At 45.2% G+C, this 22976-nt stretch overlaps 1 protein-coding gene across 1 annotated transcript in view; it reads right to left on the bottom strand.

Annotated features, from left to right (window-relative positions):
* Nucleotides 1–3627: 3627 nt before the first annotated feature.
* The window catches only part of LOC120918315 (probable G-protein coupled receptor 158), a 190974-nt gene continuing 171625 nt past the window's right edge, over nucleotides 3628–22976 (bottom strand). Inside the window, exon 11 of the mRNA XM_040329837.1 lies at nucleotides 3628–6168. Within this exon, the coding sequence (XP_040185771.1) occupies nucleotides 3844–6168 (2325 nt within the window). The 3' untranslated portion in view covers nucleotides 3628–3843. The remainder of the gene's footprint in view (nucleotides 6169–22976) is intronic.

The following is a 22976-nucleotide window of genomic DNA, read 5'->3' on the forward strand; positions in this document are numbered from 1 at the left end:
GCATAGTTTTTCTTTTGACAATTGGGCTGACCATATCTTTAGCGCAGGCAAGCCCTTTCACTTAGGCCGGGTACACACGAGAGGATTTATCCGCGGAAACGGTCCTCCGGACCGTTTCCGCGGATAAATCCTCTGGCGGATTTTGATCTCCTGGTTGTACTAACCAGGAGATCAAAATCCCCGCGGAATTCCGTTCGCGGTGACACGTCGCGCCGTCGCCGCGATGATGACGCGGCGACGTACGCGACGCTGTGATATAAGGACTTCCACGCATGCGTCGAATCATTACGACGCATGCGGGGGATGGATTCGGACGGATTGATGCGGTGAGTCTGTACAGACCAGCGGATCAATCCGTTGGAATGGATTCCAGCGGATAGATTTCTTAGCATGTTAAGAAATTTTTATCCGCTGGAAATCCATCCCCGGGGACAAAAATCCGCGGAAACAGATCCGCTGGATTGTACACACCAGGGGATCTATCCGCTGAAACCGGTCAGCGGATCAATTTCAGCGGATCGATCCTCTCGTGTGTACGGGGCCTTAGCAGGCATTTAGAAAAAGTGACTGAAACCAGCTTTGTCAGTATCTACAGAACAGAGGCAGGTATGAAATGTTAATTCCCTTGAAATGTGTAGAACCGGTTCAGTTATTTTTTTTTCAAATGAAAAGTAGATTTTTACTTTAAATCAGTATTAAACCCAAACTCAAAGATATAATATATTGCAGCTTATCAATCCTTAAATGTGATGGCTGCATAGTTTTCTTATTTAGGCTTTTTCCTGTCCTTTTTTTACCTGGTGATCTGGCCAGTAACATGCCTTGTGTATTAGCCTGCCCCAACTATGGAGGCATAAGCATTGTAAGTCTGGGGGGAGGGTAGTGTTAAGTGTACTAGTGGTTTTAGATACACAAACAAATTAAAGCCAAATTACAACTCACAATGCAGTTACAGCAACCATTTGACATGAATAAATAAAAGCTGATCATCGTAAGCATCACTATCAGTGGTAAATGGTTTGTCTCAGCATTCTGAACTGATACATTTGTAGAAGAGTCTGTTGATGAAACAGAGAGTAATGCCGCGTACACACGGGAAACATGTACGATGAAACCGGTCCGCCGGACCGTTTTCACCGTACATGTCTGCCCGGGGATTTCTGTACGATGGCTGTACTAACCATCGTACAGAAATCCGCGCGTAAACAATATGCAGGGCGTGTCCGCGCCGTCGCCGCGACGATGACGCGGCGACGTGGGCGGCCCTGCCAGTTAAATGCTTCCACGCATGCGTCGAAGTCATTCGACGCATGCGAGGGATAGCGGGCGCTCGGACATGTACGGTAGGTCTGTACAGACGACCGAACATGTCCGAGCGGGCAGGATTCCAGCGGGCTGTTTTAAAACAAGTCCAGAAATATTTGCCCGCTGGGAAAAGGCTCGGCGGGCAAATGTTTGCTGGAATCCTGCACGCTCGGGCCTACACACGACCGAACATGTCTGCTGAAACTGGTCCGCGGACCAGTTTCAGCAGACATGTTCGGTCGTCTGTAGAAACTGGTCCGCGGACCAGTTTCAGCAGGCATGTTCGGTCGTCTGTACGGGGGCCTTACTGGTCAGATTACCAGGGGATAATAAAATAAAGAAAGCCTGAAAAAGAAACTGTGCCACCCAATAGGCGTATAATTTGTTATATATAATACTGTTTCTCAACCATTTTCTATGTATGTTATGTTTTGTTTACATGCTGCCACCTAGTGACCTTTTGTGGTAATGCACAGTTTGTATTTTCTTTTGTCTGATCTATGACACACTTCCTTTCTGTGTATGCTCCACCCTTCTTCCTCAGTTTGTACTTCCTGCTTAATGGAGAACAGCTTACAGGCCGCATGTAACAAGGGCACATGTATTCTGCATTGTAAGCTACAGACAGTATCATCTTTAGACCGCACAATACTACAACCTGTTCATCTGCTGTAACCTGTCATCTGATGTATTCTGATGTTTGGATTAAAGCAACTTCTGAATAGAATCGGTATTGGTGAGTTCAAGCTATCTGATAAGGATTGTCCTCAGTGATTATATCTGCTTATACAGGCCAGGCATAGAGGTCTCACAAGGGATAAGTCGCTTCACAACAATCAGAGTCAGAATAGAAAACAAATGCACCCATCACGTCTAAGAACTGGTAAGCTGCAATATAATAAATGTTTGCTATTGGGTTTAATACCACTTTAAGGCTCAGTTCACACTGATGCGAGTTCATAACGAATGTCAAAAACATTCTAAATTTGCATGTCATCCATAAAGTCACTGTTTTCAATGACGGTCATTCACATACATGCGTTGTGATTCCTCTACGAATGCAATGCAATAAAAAAAAGGGTCTTGTGCGAGTTTACAGCGTTGCGAATTTAGTCTCCATAGACATCAATGTAAATTGTTCTGGAATTGCATTGATGGTTCACATATGTGCGAATTCCACCACACTACTCTCCACAAAAAACAGGAAGTTAACACCTTTTTTTTATTCACATTATGATTCCATTGGCTAGAACATCAATCGCAGCTCCAACTCCTGAAAATCGATGTAAAATTGTGGTAACAAATTCACAGCGCAGCAGTGTGAGCCGAGCCTAAGGGTTTAAGTGAAGACAACATTTACTTACTTGCCCTACTGTGATACAGTCCTTTAACCAGAGCTCCAGTATATCAAATATGTGACACTGGAAATATTTTCTGATATTTCAGATCATTCTGATTTTTCTGATCAAGTGTTACCTAGAGTAACCAGTGAAATGTCCATTCATATTTGCAGTGCTGCATTGGAGTATGAGAATAAAAATTTTGTTTGCAACAGAAAATAATGATTCTACTTCCAAAGACTTAATCACTGCTGTACCTGCTTTAAAAGAGATGTGGGAGCTACACACATAGCAACATATTTTACAAATGTGCATTGTACTTTGCTGGCTTTGAAAGTCTGAAGCCAACAGAGTGCAATAAAATAAATAAGGGAGCCTGGTCACATGACTGGGTTTTCTCCAATCACAGTGCTCTCTGCAGTTTTAAGCAGAAAAACTACATCAAGTTCCAATGGCTCAATACCAGCAAAACAAGGGACACAGTATTAATATTTATTTCTCTCTTAGATTTACTAAAACTATGTAGTATGAGAATAATTGTAAAGAAAAACCCATTACATTTGTATCAAATCAGGTAGGCCCTTAAAGTTGATGGAAGATCCAAAGTAGATTGTTCAATCAAATTGTATAGTACTGTATATGGTAAGCTTTAGAATCACAAAATATATGCATCATACACTCATTCTCTGTTACAGAGAAAAAACAGTTAATGCACTTGGTATTTAAAGTTGTGCTGCAGCCTTTGTGCAACAGCCACAATACAAGTACGGCAAGGGATGGGGTAGCTGGAAAGGCTGGTGCTTAGTGGAAACGAGACTTTGAAACATATCACGTTTGCTGGGGGGGGGGGGGGTCTACCTCCATAAAGTAGCCGTAAAATAGTACTCACATGAATGACATTATGGCATTAGTCTTGTATATTGAATACTACAGATTTCATTCATACACAATATGTAAACCATGGGGACAGCAAAGAAGGGAGTTTGTTTGTTTTTTTATCAGATTTGGAAACAAAGGATCTCATTTACCATTGATTTTTGTTTTAATCATGGAAGAGTAAAGTCAATGTGAATAGAATTTAAAGTAAGCTTTAAAACCCTGTGATGATATATCTTCTTCATTATGAGTCATTAACTTTCACCCTATTTAAACAGTTTGTCTCTTCTACTCAATGTTATTGAAGGTCTCATGGAAAGACTTAAATTTTGCCAGCTTTGACCTGGGTATCTTGCATATCTAGAGGTTCTGTCTGCACTTCCCATGGACACAGCTCTGCCAATTTGTTTGTGTGTTCAACCCCCGAGGCCTCCATGTTGTGTCTGTTTGCATTCTGTGTTGGTTTAGTGCTACTTTCCTTTTGGTCCACACACCTCTTGGTTTTCTCAACAAGAGAATGGTGACCACGCCTATTATCATGCTTTATTGTTGTTTCTGAGGTGTACAGACCACCCTCACTCTTGCTTATGATTTTAGTTAGTGGTCGAGCATCTTCACTTGTCCAGCTGCACAAGGAATCCTGCTTACTTTGTGATTTGTACAACTGGCACCCAGATGAGTTTGCTGGATTAGATGACTTCAATGTTGTGGTCTCTTCTGCCCCCTTAGTAGGCTCCCAGCTGTGACTCTGAGACTGACTCATGGCGGCTGGAGTTCCTTCAGAGTCCAAACTCTCCCAAGGACAGATCTCGCCTCTTCGAGATTCCAAATCCAAGCTGTCAGAAGTTTTGGACTGAATATGGCATGTGTCAAATGTCTTGCTCTGTGATTGGCTAAGAGTGCCAGGAGAGCCCCCAGACTCCTCACTCTCCCACGGGCACACTGCATCTCTCTGTCTGCCTAGTGCTTCAAGTTTCATAGTTAAGTTACGTCCACTCAGGCCTCTTGTTTTAACTTCTTCTACTTCACCTGTTTCCCATGGACAAATCTCTTTTCTTTTATCCACACTTTCCCATACATGATCATTTTCACTCTTCTTTCCATCTGCTAGGGGACTTTGAAAGGATAGGCAACTCCCTGACTGACTTAAGGGACCACCTGGGCCTTCACTGTCTGTGCTTTCCCATGGACATATTTCACTCCTTCTGCTCTCTACACTGTTTGACTTAAAAGGAACATTTTTAATACCTTCCATGCTCTCCCAAGGGCATACTGCCTCCCTTAGGTCACTCATTTTCTCTAATCTGACTGGAGAAGTATGCTTGGAAGTTTTGGAAGTGGACTGTTTATCTTCATTTTCCTCTCTGTTAAGAGTGTGCTGTTCTAATTGAGATGTAGAAATTGGTGCCGTATTATCTGTTAAATTCAGTGAAGTAGGTTTTTGTCTCTTGTCCCCAATCAATTCAGTTTCTACCTCCCAAGGGCAAATTGTTTCAAGCAACTGTTTTTTGGCATCCTCTGTTTCCTCCACAGTAGATTTTCTTTCCTTGTTCTCTTTCCCCCCAGTTGTTCCTTTAAATGCTCTGACAGCTAGAACCAAACTTTTTAGTGTACTTTTATATGGTGGCTGTGTCAATTCTATGGACTCTGGTTTCTTTATTGTTGTACCTGTCATGTCCAAACCTGTCCCATTCGACACAAAGTTCTCTGTGTTTTGTATAGTTACATGACTACCCGTGAGAGGTGGCGAGCCCCAATTTTCATTCCTTGGTTGCTCTGATCGCTGATGTACCTCATTTTGACTTATGGGCTCATCACTGCTGCCCACACTATGGTACTTTACTCCTATTTCCCCTTTTCTTCCACATGAACCGTGTTGCTTTCCTGATGCATGAGAACTGTCTAGACTACTACATTTTGCAGGTGCATAACTAACATGTTTTTGAGATTGGTTTTCAGATAATAATGGGAGCTCTTGCAGCTCCCAAGGACATACTACCGCTTTGTCAAAACTTCCCCCTAATAATAGGTTACGACTCCCCTCCCTTGACCTCTCTGTAGTAGTGTCTGTTAGTGGGCCCTTTCCTCTTGAGCTTCCTATCATGCTATGTGACTTCTGTAGAGTTCCAGCAGGTACAGCTAATGGTTTCTTATCTGCTAACAAATTATGGGCGCTAAGAGATTTACAGACCAGGGTGGCCTGACGGAGAGAATCTCCACAAGAGCGTAGCGACACATTCCTGGCAAGATTTCGTCTCATTAGAGAGTCACGCAAGGATGCATCTCGGGATGAGCTCTCCAGACGTGGGGATGTAGCTCCAGTATCCTTGGATTCTTGCATGTGGTCATAAGTGCTGTGTGACTTGCGTAAGGATAGAACTCTCTGTCTTAAAGACTCCTCACGTAGTTTAATGCTTCCACTGTCCTGTAGCCTTCGCCTTTGCCCACTAGCTGAACCAGGTGGTCCCTCATGCTCTTCACATCCACCTTGCTTTGAAACTGAATCTGGGGTCTCTGTGATTCTCCTAATAATAGAGCGTCCAAGTCCCCGACGTGAACTGCGCTTCTTTTGCAGATGAGGGTTGTTTAAGGTCATCTTCTTAGTTTTGTGGACTTCCAATTGTGCATAAAGCTTCTTCAGCTCATCCTATAGATAGAAATGCAAAAGTTGTTTAAGAAATATACCGTGTGTATAGATATATATATATAACTGAAAAAAACGTGTATGTGTGTGTGTGTATATATATATATATATATATATATATATATATATATATATATATATATATATATATTACTGTATATTATGTGAGCGGTCAGGCCTGAGGTTGCAGTGCCTGTGTTAGCTGCAGCAGAAGCCTGGGTATGTGGTGTGAGTTTGGGGAAAAATTAGAAGCCCATGTCCCTTTGCAACACACTTACCTTATGCAGGGACCTCTCTAGATGTGCTGGTATGACTATTGTTGATGGCACTGATCTACATTTTTAATGTGGATGCTACTGCGCATTTGTAGTAGCGACACAATTGTTTTTACCTTCCTGCCACTACAGCACATGTGTAAGGTATTGTCAACATTTTTATATAGCCTAAAGACTTTATGATACCCAGAGATTCTATAGACTGGACCTGCCATTTAGTGACAGTAATGCTGATAACCTATAATTTGCAGCTGTCTTTGCAGATACCAGAAATGAGCTCCTAGCACAGGCAGTCTCCTGTCACGACTCACTAATAACTTTTTTGTAACACATACATGATCTACAAAATTGAGCCACAAATAAAGTTTTAGCAGTAGGAGACTACCTGTGCTGGTAGCTGCTGATATGTGTGCAGATTGCTGGAGGTTAGAGGAGATCCGTAGAACTGTCACTAAATCCTGGGTCTGGGTCCCGGTTGCATGCGTTCTCAGTAGAACCCAATAGATGTCTATGGTGTCAGGAGACAGTTTAGTCTCCTTGCCTCTTAGAAATTTATGGGTGTGCACAACTTTTGGAACGTTTAACAGGAATTTCTCTGCTGAAAGTCCCATAATGAATTGCCAAAGCCATCATTGGGCAAAGTCTTGAATCTGAACTCTGCTCAAAAGCAAGACTTTGGCCAATGATGGTAATGGCATAAGCTGCAGCGCACACACCATAAAAGGCTGCTTTCCCAGCAGTCCTTTGTCAGTGAGTTGGTAGTTTAGCGAGAGTGAGGGACAAATTATTGAGGTGTTTTGCTCTTTGGTCTGCCAAAGCATCACAGATTACAGTACACCCACACACCACAGTTTACAGTGCATCCAAGCACCACAGTTTACAATGCACCCAATACTATTCCCCCCCCCCATTTATATCTTCCAATAGCTTTAAATAAAAGTAGGGAATAACCCCACATTATCAGCATCATGTTTGGCAGGCCCTGTAGGGAGAAGCAGAAGTTCATGTGCAGTGTGCAGCTATGAGGGGGTGTTCAGTGTGTTTCCACAGGCCAAAGCAGTGATCAAGGTGCATCAACTGCAGGCAGGGCACATTTGCCTTCTTTTGGGGCACTGTGCTTACTATACAGTTACAGTACACACAGAAGGTGGTTAACTACAGTAAGTCTTTATTGTCCTGCACCTCTGTCACCCAGAGGCAGACTAGCTCACAGTCCTTTGCAGCTGCCAAAGCACCCTATTTTGCCCCTACATGCACAGCTACTCCTGCCATTGCCCCGCCAACTGTCATGTAGGTGTCTGCTAAATTATTTGAGCACAGTGGGCACTTGCTGCAAGAGGATGTGCAGCAATTAGGGGGTTTTGGGGTTTAGAAGGAGAGTAAGGGAGCTTAGAGAAAGGGACATCAAGCAGGGAAAACCAATTTGCAGTGATGTTCCCACAGCCACAACATACTGCTAAGTTGGCTTTAGTGATGGGGAGAGGGGACCATACCTGAGTGCCCTACAGCAGATGAAGAAAGTGGATGAGAGGCACAACCCCAGCGAGGCACAATGTCATTCAGCAGCAGTTCTGTTCCACTGGAAGGTACAGAATAGGGGCAAGCATAGGCTACAAACTTGCTTTGACTCTGTTGACCCCACCCTACCAGTTATAGCATTGAGCTGGCAAGTTTCCCTGTCCCAGCTGCTAAAGGAAAAATAATACACCACCAGTCACTATCATGCCAGCACGCCCACATTTTTTACTTTACAACTTTTCCAACTGGTGCCCCCTTTTGGGAATTTGTGGTCTCTGCTGTACCACATTGGCATGCTCCTGGCCTACATTTATTTGTATGTAAAGACCATCCCTGCCCTTCACCATCATGTGAAAGGACAACATGTTCAGCAGCAAGAGCCATGTGACCACAGACATGTGGTTCAGCAAGTATGGGCAGGGATGCTCTGTATGATTCATAGCCCACTGGGTGACTCTGCTGGAAGTCAAGAAGAATGCAGGACAGGGCACACAGCTGTAGCTTGTATAGATGCACCATGTTCTTAGAGCTAGTTGTGACAGTGCCGGAGCTGTCCTCTCTTACTCCTCCTTTTCAATACCCTCTGCCCTGAATCATCCTCTAATCCATCAGTCTCATTTAAAGTGGAGTTCCAACCAAAAGTTGAGGTTCCGCTTTGGGCACGCCTTACCCCCTTTACATGCCACATGTGGCATTACATTTTGTTTGGGGGGGGCAGGTATGTAGTTTTGACAGGTACCTGCTCCCACTTTCGCTCGGGCCGCCTAGGCCGCTCAATCAGAAGTTCTCCTATCCCCCTCCCTCCCTACATTTTTTGTGGCATGTCACAGGTCCCAGAAGATTGCCCCGCCATTAAGGAGTTGTCGTGTGACTCGTGAATGCGCAGTGCACAGCCGGCTGTGAAGCCGCAAGCTGTCACAGCCGGGTGCCCACACTTGCAATGCCGGTGCCGGGGAGAGACGAGAGAGGAAACTGGGGGTTCGGGCGGCCGCATCGCTGGACCATGGGACAGGTGAGTGTGTGTTTATTAAAAGTCAGCAGCTACACGTTTTGTAGCTGCTGACTTTTAATAAACCCAAAAACGTCTGGAACTCCACTTTAAGCATTCACAAGACTTTGCAATGGCTCAGGCAAACAAATGACAGTGGCAGTGGCAAATGTAGAGATTATTTCAGCTCAGTAGGGCAGGCCCAAAGGGGGTTAACCTTGTTTCAGCAATAGTAGCATACGACAATGGTGCCTACATTTGTACATTCTGGTCTCCAGCAGGTAAAGTCAACACATGTACCTTGCCTGGCACATGCCCTCAATCTAGTGGTACAGTAGTGCAGCAGGCCAGAAGAATCTGTACCCATTAAAGGTTGTCCTATTCTACCAGTGTTTAGCTGGGTAAAATATAGCAGGAATTTCATCTGCCCACAAAATACCTGATCTGTGACATGTCCACCAAGTGAAACTCGACTTTAGCCATGCAACAGTGACTGCACATGCAACATAGGACCCAGAGGCGTAACTAGAATCTTCAGGGCCCTGGTGCATGAAAACATGAAGGGCAGTGTAGCAAGTAAATAAAGTAATACGCTTGGGTGGGCATACACATGTATACAATATTCGTGTTTGTATATACATACACACATATATATATATATATATACAGTATATATATATATATATATATATATATATATATATATGCAGCGTCCCACTCAGGACATGTGGGAACTGCAAAAGTATTACTTCATTGTCATTGCTATATTGCATGTCATTTTGCATTGTATACCTGTGGTATCCCTGTTCATAGGCTGGTCAGGTGTGCTTCTTACTTCCCACCACAAGATGGGGATAGCACCACTCTGGGAAATCTATCCCAGCTCAGGCTTATCCGTGTTCAGTTGTTCAGTACAGGAAGCAGAGTGTGGAGAGAGAAAGCAGAATGTCAAGGTGAGAGAGAAGGTCAGTCCAGAGAAGGGACACATTTAAACTGCTAAAATCAAAGGATAAAAGCCATTAATCGGCAGCAAAGACCTTTGAGTATAAAGGTGAAGGATTTATTAGCCTCCGGCAACCTCACCCATGTCACTGGATTCAAAAGGGACCAGACACAAGTAAGCATTATACTGAACCACAGCCTGAGTCCAGGCCTACTAAAGCCTATTAGCAGTGGATCAGCAGAACTCCTCTATTTACCCAGAGACTGTATTCTAACTGGATGTTTGTACTGCAACCAAAACCAGACACAGTAAAAGTTGTGAGTTGTATTCTGCCACTGTCTACCTCATTCTTTAACATTGTTACTACAACTGGTTGTACCACCATTAACGGTACTGGCGTCACGACAAATATCATCAAGGGACCCAGCCGCCACAAGCACTCTAAACACCCCTGTCATCACGGGCACCTCAACCACCATCTTGGCTGGCGTTTCCCTATCGCAGAGCGTGCCCCGGAGGATCCTGTGCTGTCTTCCCTTTCACTGTGCGACCGGCCCAGGGAGGCTTTCTGCTAACCGTGAGTAAACCGATGAACTGTATTATTGCTGTCTCTCATCGGCCCACCGTGCACCTCACGTGTTCCCCTGCGGTTCTGGCTCGTCGCATAAAAAAAATTGGCGTCACGAACAGGATATTTTACCCCTGCGCCCTATCTAAAAGACTGTTGCATCAGAATAAGCCCCTTTGCTTTATTGAGAGACTGTTTACTTATTGCATGCTGTGTGGGGCCACAGAACTGTTTAAACTGTTTAAAAATCGCATGGAAGCGTTATCCCAGTTATCAGCATAAAAAAATCGCAGCATCCAAAGTGAGAAAATCAGACGTTTGTGTGTTAACAAAACTGCATGCAGTATTTGAATTGACTATTTCCATTCACTTAAAATGGCTGCCAGAGACCTTCTTGTTCAAAAATTCCTACGCCATCACTGTGGATAAGTTAGTGACACCCCCTGAAGAGCGGGAAAGTTTGGTGCCACCTATTTATGCAAAATTGTCCGGCCAGCCCGCCTTACCTTTGCTGTGTCAATCCTGGGAGGAAAGTGTGACAAACGCACGCCCCAGAAGTCGCGAGACTTTGCATGCGAGCAAAAGGAGAGAAAATAATCGCATTGCTTGCCGTCCGAGCAGTAATCGCAGCCTGTCAGGTGCCTCTACTAACTATAAGGAGCACTGATGGCTGGAACTCTGCCAGAGACCCAAAATCAACATTGCTGCAGCATTGTATTCAGCCGGCATTAAATTCTTAAAGGGCCATACACCCGCAAGACAGCGGTTGCCCATAGCAACAACGCACAAAAAGTGTCTAAAAACGCATTTGACTTACCTAACTAGAACTCACCTGCTGTTACCATGTCTGTGCAAGGAGATGATGTGCAGCCCGACCTCAGAGGACCCCCTGCATCAGCCGCGGTCGGTCCCAATGCAATACCAACCGCTGCAGCACCAAGTTTAATGCCTTTAACCATGCCTTATTATTTTGGGGCCCCCTGGTTCCCACGATATTCTGGGGAAATTCATACTTTAAGGGACTTTAAAGAAAAAATTCTGGCTATGTTCAGATTGTACCCTGTATCCTCAGAGCAACAGATGGAGATTCTTCTTGCGCAATTGGAAGGAGCTGCGCTCAGAGAAGTGAAATCTTGGCCGAGCTCAGAGAGAAAGACCATGGAGCAGATTTTTCAACGTCTCTACACCACCTTTGAACCCAGTACCGTGTCAGAGGTCAAGATGAGGTTCTTCAGCAAGAGACAGCAATCTGGTGAGTCACTCAGAGACTTTGCATTATCTTTGCAGGAAGCCCTTAGAGCTGTTGTCCAAGTAGACCCCCGTGAGGCAGAAAATCAGGACAAAACCCTGAAAGAACAATTTATTGAAGGCGTCCATACAGACAATCTAAAGAGCCAACTAAGAATGTTAGCCGCCCAACATCCAAGCGCTACCTTCTTAGATTTCAAAGAATTAGCTATCAGCATCCTAGGAAAAAGCCCACCAACAGAACCTGTTAGATCTGTTGACGTGCCTGTATCACAGCTGGTTACCCCTGTAAAGTCTTTACCTATAGTCAGTCAGGCAACCCAAGCTCCAGTTCCTGACGCAGTTGCTGCCTTGACGGAGCAAGTCCGTTTTCTGACTAAAAGTCTGGAGAAAGTCCACCAAAAATTGGAACAATGGGAGAAACCATTAATGCTAGAGGATGAGAAACCTGTGTCCAGAAGACTCTTCCCCTCTAATTCTAGAGAGACTTATTCCAGAAATTCTGGCGGACGCCCCCCTGACCACACTAGTACCCCTAAGCGGCCTATCTGCACGTACTGTCACAAACCAGGCCATACAGAAGCAACCTGCTGGCAGTTAAACGGGAAACCCCCGAGGCCAAGGACCACCCCTCGGGAGGTAAACCAATAGGTCCAGAAGATCCCCACTGGATGCCAAGATACGTTGGATCCCGTCCTGAAGTGGCACTTCAAATAAATGGAGTTCCTTTTGTTGCCCTAGTTGACACCGGATCCCAAGTCACCACCATCCAACAAGCAGCCTTTGAAAAATACTGGGATCAAAATCAGCTTACCCAGCCTCCAGAATCCTGGCTGAGTCTCATAGCCAGTAACGGCAAACCCATACCAGTCCATGGTTATTGGGAACCTACCATTCAAGTAGGAGGAACTACACTACCTCGACAAGGCCTTATTGTGGTACAAGTCAGAGACAATAACCCTAACCCTCCAATAGTCCTAGGAATGAATGTCCTCAGGAACTGTTATGTTGAGATGCTAGAAGCCTTGCACCAGTTAGTGCCTACTGCCCCTCCTGATTCTAAGAAGGTGATCCAACAAACCATCCGTGTACTAAATGCGCAACAGAGATTCACCAACGAAAAAGGAGAAATTTGCTGTGCCCGCATCCGGGATAAGCAACCTGTGATCCTCAAACCCAACACCGAAACTCTCTTGTGGTGCCGAGCTGTAGTCGGAATCCAAGGTCAAGATTACCAAGCCCTGGTAGAGCCTGTTGTTTTGGAAGACTATCCTCTAGTGAGAGCTGCAAGGAGCCTAGTAACCGTCTCTGAAGGTAAAGTGCCTATACGACTCCTAAACTTGAGTGATAGCAGTGTAACACTATCAAAACACCTTCCTATTGCACAGCTAATCCAAGTCACTTTTCAAGATGTCATCAGTGTGGCTACAGCTACCACAGAGCAAATTCCCAAGAGACAGAACCCCCAGGACCAAAATGTAAACACATCCTGGTGGAAAGAACTTCATGTGGGAGATGCTTCCACACCAGCAAACCAAATGGAGGGAGTACTAAAAATTGTGAAGGAGCTTCACCTTGCCTTCAGTAAGCATTCCACCGACTATGGAGAAGTGGATATCATCAAGCACTCCATTCCTACAGGTTCACACCCACCGATCAAGGAAAGATATCGGCCTATACCACCAACTATGTACCAATCTGTAAAGCAAATGATCCAAGAGATGAAGGACTCCAATGTCATTAGAGACCGCCATAGTCCATGGGCTGCACCTCTAGTCCTTGTCCGTAAAAAGGATGGTAACATCAGATTCTGCGTGGATTACAGAAAAATTAACCAAATCACCCACAAGGATGCTTACCCTTTACCACGCATAGAGGAATCTTTGACAGCTTTAGGATCTTCAGCCTACTTCTCTACCCTTGATTTAACCAGTGGATACTGGCAAGTACCCATGGCACCTGAAGATCGTGAGAAGACTGCATTTACCACCCCGATGGGCCTATTTGAGTTCAACCGCATGCCTTTTGGACTTTGCAATGCGCCCGGAACCTTTCAAAGATTAATGGAGCATTTTTTAGGACACAAAAATTTTGAAACCGTCCTGTTGTACTTAGATGATGTCATCATCTACTCCAAATCTTATGAAGATCACTTGAAACATTTGGCTGAAGTTTTTCAAATCCTCATTAAGCATGGACTCAAAGTCAAACCATCTAAGTGCTATCTACTGAAGACAGAAGTCAAATACTTAGGGCATATTGTAAGCTCTGAAGGTGTTAAACCGGATCCAGAGAAGATAGCCGCAGTCCGAAATTGGCCTACTCCTACTACAGTGAAAGAAGTGAGGAGCTTTCTCAGTTTCGCAGGATACTACAGACGCTTTATTCCTCACTTTGCCCAAATTGCGGGGCCAATATTAGAACTTCTGAGAGGACATCCTAAGAGGTACCAAAAGTCTCCAATACCAGTTGAATGGAACACAGAAAGAGACATTGCCTTCCAGCTCCTAAAGAAGAAGTTAACAGAACCACCAATCCTAGGCTATCCAGATTACCAGAAGCCATTTCATCTTTACACAGATGCTAGTAAGAAAGGTCTGGGAGCTGTCCTATCGCAGGTACAGGAAGGAAAAGAAAGAGTTATTTCCTACGCTAGTAGATCTCTTAAAGGTACTGAAAGAAACGACCAAAACTATAGTTCCTTCAAATTGGAATTCCTCGCACTCGTGTGGGCTGTTACAGAAAAATTTAAAGATTACCTTGCCGCAACACCATTTGTGGCCTTCACAGATAACAACCCGCTAGCACATCTGAATACCGCCAAGTTGGGAGCATTGGAACAAAGATGGGCCTCACGCCTAGCTAACTACGATTTCACCAAAAAATACAGAACAGGAAAAGCAAATGAAAATGCGGATGCATTATCCCGTCTGCCTACCCAAGAAGACCCTACTACACAGGAAGATGTTTGGGAAGAGGTAGAAATGCCAGCTTTTTACAAAAATTTTGCCCAACAAGACATAATCACCATCAAAGGAGGAAAAGTCCTTAATCTTCAACAACAAGTGGATCCAAGATCCCAAGTGGACAAAGAAAGGTGGATCAAGCTGCAAAATGAAAGCAGAGTGTTGGGAGAACTGCAAGATTTCTTCACCAGCGGAAGAACCCCCGAAAGAATTCGCAGAAGAAATGCTGATCCAGAATTGTCAAAACTTTGGAGACACAGAAAACATCTCTTCCTACAGAAGGGCCTACTATTAAGAAGAACTTTAGACCCAATTACCTCGGATTGTCTATACCAAATCTTAATACCACGCCGAGATGCAAGAATCATTCTTGAGATGTATCATGATCAATCAGGACACTTTGGCGTGCAGAAGACAGAAGCCACCATCCGTAGAAGATTCTACTGGATTGGGATGAGAGGAGACATTGAAAAGTGGTGTCGAGAGTGTTCCACCTGTGCTGTTGGAAGAAATGAAAAACATGACCAGAAAGCACCCTTACATCCCATTGTAAGTCGAACACCGCTAGAAATAGTTGCAATTGACCATGTGAAGCTGGAACCAAGTCTCTCAGGTTACACATACGCCATGACCATCATTGATCATTATACCAAATTTGTTGTAGCCGTACCTGTCAAGGATCTGACCGCTAAAACAACTGCAGATGCCTTCTGGAAACATTTCCTACTGCCATATGGATGCCCAGAAAGAATCCTTACAGATCAGGGATCTGCCTTTGAGTCGCAACTCTTCAAAGAACTGTGTACACTTCACAATTGCCAGAAAATCAGGACCACAGCCTATCACCCCCAAGGCAATGGACTCTGTGAGAAAATGAACCAAACTTTAATTGAGATGTTAAGAGCAGTACCACCTGCTACAAGAAGTGATTGGCCTACTCTATTGCCTCAATTGATGTACACCTACAATAACACCATTCACTGTTCTACTGGGTATACACCTTACTATCTCATGTTTGGCCGACAAGGTAAACTACCTGCTGACCATACTTTGGGCGTACAAGTGCCTGATGCAATCAACCCCCTACCAAAGACTGATTGGGTGAGTGAGCACCAAAGACGTCTAATTGATGCACAAGAAATTGTTCAACATCGCATGGAACGTGCTCATGAAAAGCAACAAAGAGATTATAACCAATCTGCCAAAGCAGAACCTCTCAAAATTGGTGACCATGTATGGTTAAAAAACAACCATCGCACCAGCAAGTTAGATAGCAAATGGGAGAGAGAACCTTACACCATTACAGCTATTCTCAATCCAGAGACTGATACTTATGAGATTACTAAAGAAAACAAATCACGTGTAGTACATCGCAATCGCCTTAAGTTATGTCTCAAGGAAAGTACTCAAGAAGAAACTCTTCAAGACGAAGCTGTCCAAGAGGAAACACAATTCATAGAACCAGAGCCTACAAAATCATCTGATTCAGAGAATCCACTACAGTCTTTTGGAAAAGCATTATTAGACTCTGATCCTTTACAATGGTTCCTTACACCATGGCTCAATATCTTAGTGCCTGCCAAGACCAATACAACCGCACTTCAACCAGAGGAGCTATCTCAAGAAGTGTCTACTACAGCTCAAGAGACACCAAGTTCCCTTGAAACAAGGCCTGTAGAAACTCAGCCGCTAAGAAGATCTGACAGAACTACAAGAGGACGACCACCTGTCCGTTTGGAGGATTACCTGCACCAGCAGCCGAGAAGTCGACTACCAACCCTGTCATCTCATCGTTGAGTGCATCCTTACGTCGTCTGAAGTTCCAGAGTGAGAAGAAGACTTACTTGGGGTATTATGTTTATTTCCTTTAAAGGACTTTTCAACAGGACTACTTACCTGCTGTTTTGCAACGTTCAAGCCTGCACCCGGAGATAGACTTTCACGTACCTGAGCCTCCGTGATATTCATCTGTTGACATTTTCCTGTGCCCAGGGAACGGACTCATACCCTGTGAGCCTCCTGAGATGTTATTTTTGTTTTGTTTTTCTTTTTCCATCTCATCGTGGACTATTCTGGTTTTGCCATACATCACCAGTCTTCAGAGGAAAAACTACACCCCTTTTTGTCACCTTTCGTTGTTGCCTGAGATATGTTTGCCTAACCCATTTTACTTGCAGATACAAGAAGTACAAGAATGGGGTTATATTGTTATTTCCTATGCATGCATGCTTTTCCATTTCTCTTTGCATTGTATACCTGTGGTATCCCTGTTCATAGGCTGGTCAGGTGTGCTTCTTACTTCCCACCACAAGATGGGGATAGCACCACTCTGGGAAATCTATCCCAGCTCAGGCTTATCCGTGTTCAGTTGTTCAGTACAGGAAGCAGAGTGTGGAGAGAGAAAGCAGAATGTCAAGGTGAGAGAGAAGGTCAGTCCAGAGAAGGGACACATTTAAACTGCTAAAATCAAAGGATAAAAGCCATTAATCGGCAGCAAAGACCTTTGAGTATAAAGGTGAAGGATTTATTAGCCTCCGGCAACCTCACCCATGTCACTGGATTCAAAAGGGACCAGACACAAGTAAGCATTATACTGAACCACAGCCTGAGTCCAGGCCTACTAAAGCCTATTAGCAGTGGATCAGCAGAACTCCTCTATTTACCCAGAGACTGTATTCTAACTGGATGTTTGTACTGCAACCAAAACCAGACACAGTAAAAGTTGTGAGTTGTATTCTGCCACTGTCTACCTCATTCTTTAACATTGTTACTACAACTGGTTGTACCACCATTAACGGTACTGGCGTCACGACAAATATCATCAAGGGACCCAGCCGCCACAAGCACTCTAAACACCCCTGTCATCACGGGCACCTCAACCACCATCTTGGCTGGCGTTTCCCTATCGCAGAGCGTGCCCCGGAGGATCCTGTGCTGTCTTCCCTTTCACTGTGCGACCGGCCCAGGGAGGCTTTCTGCTAACCGTGAGTAAACCGATGAACTGTATTATTGCTGTCTCTCATCGGCCCACCGTGCACCTCACGTGTTCCCCTGCGGTTCTGGCTCGTCGCATATATATAAATTGTTACAGATCCCCCCTTACATCAGGGTCCCCAGAGATCCCCCTTACATCAGGGTCCCCAGAGATCCCCCCTTACATCAGGGTCCCCAGAGAGCCCCCCATTACATCAGGGTCCCCAGAGAGCCCCCCGTACATCAGGGTCTCCAAAGAGCCCCCATACATCAGGGTCCCCAGAGGGCCCCCCTTACATCAGGGTCCCCAGAGAGCCCCCCTTACATCAGCTTCCCCAGAGAGCCCCCCTTACATCAGCGTCCCCAGAGAGCCCCCCTTACATCAGCGTCCCCAGAGAGCCCCCCTTACATCAGCGTCCCCAGAGAGCCCCCCTTACATCAGCGTCCCCAGAGAGCCCCCCTTACATCAGTTTTCCCAGAGAGTCCCCCATACATCAGGGTCCCCAGAGAGCCCCCCTTACATCAGGGTACCCTGACAGCCACCTCCCAGAGGTTCCCCTGTACCTGGCTGGTCTCCGCTGTCTGTGCACCTCCAACCCCCAGCACAGGTAGGTAGGAAAGGGGCGATCGGCAGCTCTATGGTGTCCATGGACCATGCGATCTCCCTGGGGCTCAGTAGTTTTCCTCCCGAGTGTATACAATGAAGAGGGGAGGGGCCTCTGAACCGGGCAGCTATCAGCAACAGTGTACAAGCAGAGCAACTCACTTGTACATGAGGAGTGAAACTGATAGCTGCTCGGGTCAGAGGCCCCTCCCCTCTCCACTGTATACACTCAGGAGGAGAACTACTAGCCCCAGGGAGATCCCACGGGCACCATAGAGCTGTCGATCGCCGCCTCTCACTCCCCCACTGCATTCTAAACTGAAAGCCAGAGGTGCAGGGGGAGATGCCGGGTCTTGGCCCCTCCACAGCGGCAGAACAGCCCCCTGCTGTGACCCTGAAAGTTTTGCCACTGATAGGACCACCAACAAGTACCTGTGTGGGCATGGCGCAATAACAGTCTCACAGCCATGTGGTCTGTAAGGAAGAGCCGTCACAATATCTGGAGTCATGAAGGAAAGGATAGAGACCTGAGATTAAGTACCAGAAGTTACTCTGCCAGGGACTGGGGAACTGTGGAGAACCAAGGAAAGCATCAAGATGGAATTATCCACAGAATTTCTGTCCCTCTTTGTGAGTTCTTTTTCAGTTGCTCTAGGAGACAGCTGTTGCTACAAAAGTACAGATTGCTTGTTGCAGCTTAACCACTTCAGCCCCGGAAGAATTTACCCTTTTCCTGACCAGAGCACTTTTTGCGATATGGCACTGCATTGCTTTAACTGACACTTGCGTGTCAGTTCGACGTTGCCCCCAATCAAAATTGACGTACTTTTTCCCCCACAAATAAAGCTTTCTTTTGGTGGTATTTGATCACCCCTGCGGTTTTAATTTATTGCGCTATAAACAAAAGAAGACTGTACATTTTGAAAAAAAAGCAATATTTTTTACTTTTTGCTATAATAAATATCCCCCAAAAATATATAAAAAAAATTATTTGTTTTGTTTCTGATATGTGTTCTTCTACATATTTTTGGTAAAAAAAAATTCGCAATAAGCATATATTGATTGGTATGCGCAAAAGTTATAGCGTACAAAATAGGGGATAGATTTATGGCATTTTAAAAAAAAAAATTATTATTAGTAATGGCGGTGATCTGCGATTTTTATTGTGACTGCGACACTATGGCGGACACATCGGACACTATTTTGGGACCATTGTCATTTATACAGCGATCAGTGCTATAAAAATGCACTGATTACTGTATAAATGACACTGGCAGGGAAGGTGTTAAACACTAGGGGATGATCAAGGGGTTAAGTGTGTCCTAGGTAGTGATTCTAACTGTAGGGGGGATGGGCTTACTACAACATGACAGAGATCACTGCTCCCGATGACAGGGAGCAGTAGATCCCTGTCATGTTTCTGGGCAACATCTCCCCGTTCTGCCATTCCGTGACACGATCGCGCGGGCCCCCGGTGGACATCGAGATTGCGGGAGCATGCGGCGGAGGTGTGCGCCCACAATGTCAAAATTTAAAGGAGACGTACAGGTATGACCATTTGCCCACCGCTGCCATTGCGCCAACGTATATCGGCGTACAGCGGTCGGTAAGTGGTTAAAGGCTCTTTTTCTGTACTGCTGTCTACCTTTCTACTTTTTGTTTCAAGAGTCTGCAGAAGTGCTAGTCTGCTGCTTTATTTGACTATGGGTGTCCTGTACCCTTGCCCTTCCCTTTTCTCTTGCAGCAAATCCGCTGCAGAGACCACTATTATCGGAAACCGGACCGCCCGCTGAAGAAAAGGATACCAGCGGTCAGGTGCATTGCTTCAGCCAATCAGGGCCTAGAATGCACTGTGCAGTGCACAGTACACTGTGGGGCACTTGACGGGCGAACATCCCACCGAGCGCCTTCGAAAATGTGGGTGTTTGGCAAACGACCCAGACTTATGCTTGGTCCGAACTGCTCGCCCAACACTACCAATCAGTAGGAGTTTTCTCTGGCCACTGAGCATGCTGGGGGAGAGTACATACTTAGAGGAAGTCAGGTTATCGGGGGCCTTCCACCCAGACCATGGTCTGGTGTGGATGTGTGAGGAACAGCTGTTGTCCTGAGTAGGCCTGAAGCCTAAGGCCTAGCCATGTGCTTGAGGCTCTGCAAGGGAGAGCCTGCTAACTACGTACATGGAGGCATGTAGTAAAGGATTGATAGACCTGAGATGAAGTACCAGAAGTTACTCTGCCATGGACTGGGGAACTATGGTGAGCCTGGGAAAGCGCCAAGACGAAATCATCCAGAGAATTCCTGCCCCCTTTTGTGAGTTCTTTTTCAGTTTCTATAGGAGACAGCTGTTGCTATAATAGTACAGATTGCTGGTTACAGCTTAAAGGCATTGTAAAGGCAGAAGTTTTTTTATTTTAAAGCAATCTATGCATTAGAGCCCCATCTTTCTCCAACAAACTCCACGAGTCCCTCGGCCGCCTGAGACTCTCCCTCGTGATTGGCTGGGATACCACAGCGGTGCCACTGGCTCCCATGGCTGTCAAAGTCAGTTAGCCAATCAGGAGAGGGAGGGGCAAACTGCAGCTCTGTGTGGATGGGCACAGGGAGCTGCAGCTCGGGTGCCCCCATAGCAAGGTGCTTGCTGTGGGGCCAAGGAGGATTCAAGCTGCTCTGTGCAAATCCACTGCAACAGAGCAGGTAGGTATAACAAGTTTGTAATAAAAAAAAAAAAGACTTTTAGGTAGATTCAGAGAGAATGGTGTAAACTTGCCTGCTAAGTTACGGCGACGTAGCCTAAAGCGAGCGGGCATAAGGGCGCCTAATTCAAATTTGTCTGAGGGGGCGTGTTTAATGGTAATGAGGCTTGACCCGACGTGATTGAGGTTTTTTTTCAACTGCGCATGCGCCGGGCGCCTACATTTCCCAGTGTGCATTGCGGCTAAGTACACCGCACGGGCCTATTGATTTTGACGTGGACGTAAACAACGTAAATCCCTATTCATGGATGACTTACGCAAACGGCGTAAAATATTCAAATTTCGAAGCGGGAACGGCGGCCATACTTTAACATTACTATTCCATCTATTAGATGGAATAACTTTAGGCCTGATAGTGTCTTACGGAAACGGCGTAAATGTACTGTGGCGGCCGGGCGTACGTTCGCGAATCGGCGTATCTACTAATTTACATATTCTACGCCGACCGCAATGGAAGCGCCACCTAGCAGCCAGCCTCAATATTGCAACCTAAGATAGGACGGCACAAGTCTCATTTGCTGTCTCATTCAGACAGCAAAAGGCATGCTCCCGTGGCGCACCTATGAGCCGCTGTCAATGCAGCGCCCAGGAGACGAGTAGGAAGGGGGAGAGATTACTGGTGGGCATCATTATGGACCCCTGTTTGCGTATTGTGGCAGAGCCTGCAGCAAAAGGAGTAGAGTGGTGTTTAATTTGACCAACTTTACTGAGCATGTATCCTGGATGGCTATGTAAGAAAACACCATATTTGTACTTACTCCCTCCAGTGGTGAGCACCAGGAAAGACATCCTACTCAAAGAAAATAATACACAAATAATATTATCCTCTTCTTACCTTATCCACGCCGCAGGAAAGCTACTAAAAGTAGTCCCAGCTTTCACCCATCACGGCGGGCAAATTGTGCCAACCTTCAGGTTTATCAAGGGTTTTATTAAAGAAAACCTCATACCAGGACCTGTAGAAGACTGCCAGAAACTTTTCGTGCCACAAATGTATTAGTACAGCAGAGAGACATTACAGGCAAACCTTGTTTCTTCTTTACACAAGGCCCGGGTACCAACCATCTTAGGCTTTTGATATCGGCCCGAGGAATGGATCCGGTTATAGCACCTAGGTCTCCACAGCCAGACCATCCAAAGAGCATTTTTCCTCTTAGCACATGTTGAATGTGACCAACCACCTTAAACCCTGGTGAAAAAACTGAGGTACTCTCCATTTGAGAGGGGCTATATAGGGGAGGAACTCAATTTTAATTGGGTTTGCCAGTGTCCAATCACCTGTGGTGACTACATAACCAATTAAGTAATTAAGGCTCTGTGTCCTGTGATGTATGATCAAGAAATTGTTTTTTTTTCCAAATTGTCAGGTGATCAAATACCACCAGTAGAAAAATTGGGGAAAGCAACTGCGCTAGCTAGCAAAAAACAATAAACACAATATAGCGGCCAGCACACAGACAAACAAAGTCAAAGTGAACACGAAAAAAGAAAGTGCAGCGCTAGGGTGGATTGAAAAGTAAAAATGAGGCCAAATTCACATGGTAATCAAGGCAAAACAAACAATATGAATAGGAATCAAGCACAGCATGAATGCAATACTAATTGGAGTCCATGCATATGTTTCCCAGCTGATAAATGGAAGAACCAGGCAAGTGTGATGGACAATGCAAATAGTTCGTTAGGTGTGTTTCCCAGTGAATGGATAAATCACTTCACATAAAATGCCAAATCAGATACATGGAGACAGCAGCAATGACTTGTCTGTAGACTATCAAAGAAGACAATGGGTACTCTTACCAGCTGTGGTGGACTTACGTGTTAATATTAACAGCAAGTCTGATTAGGCATTTGGGTAATGCACTCAGTACCCCATACTGCTTTTATACATTTGTTCACGTGATTTTATACTTTTAAATAAAGCCTCCACGCTTTTTTGATCTGCACCATTGGGAGCATTTCCTTTTTTTCTTCT

The sequence above is a fragment of the Rana temporaria genome, chromosome 12 (genome assembly GCF_905171775.1).
Source record: "Rana temporaria chromosome 12, aRanTem1.1, whole genome shotgun sequence".
Lineage (NCBI taxonomy): Eukaryota > Metazoa > Chordata > Amphibia > Anura > Ranidae > Rana > Rana temporaria.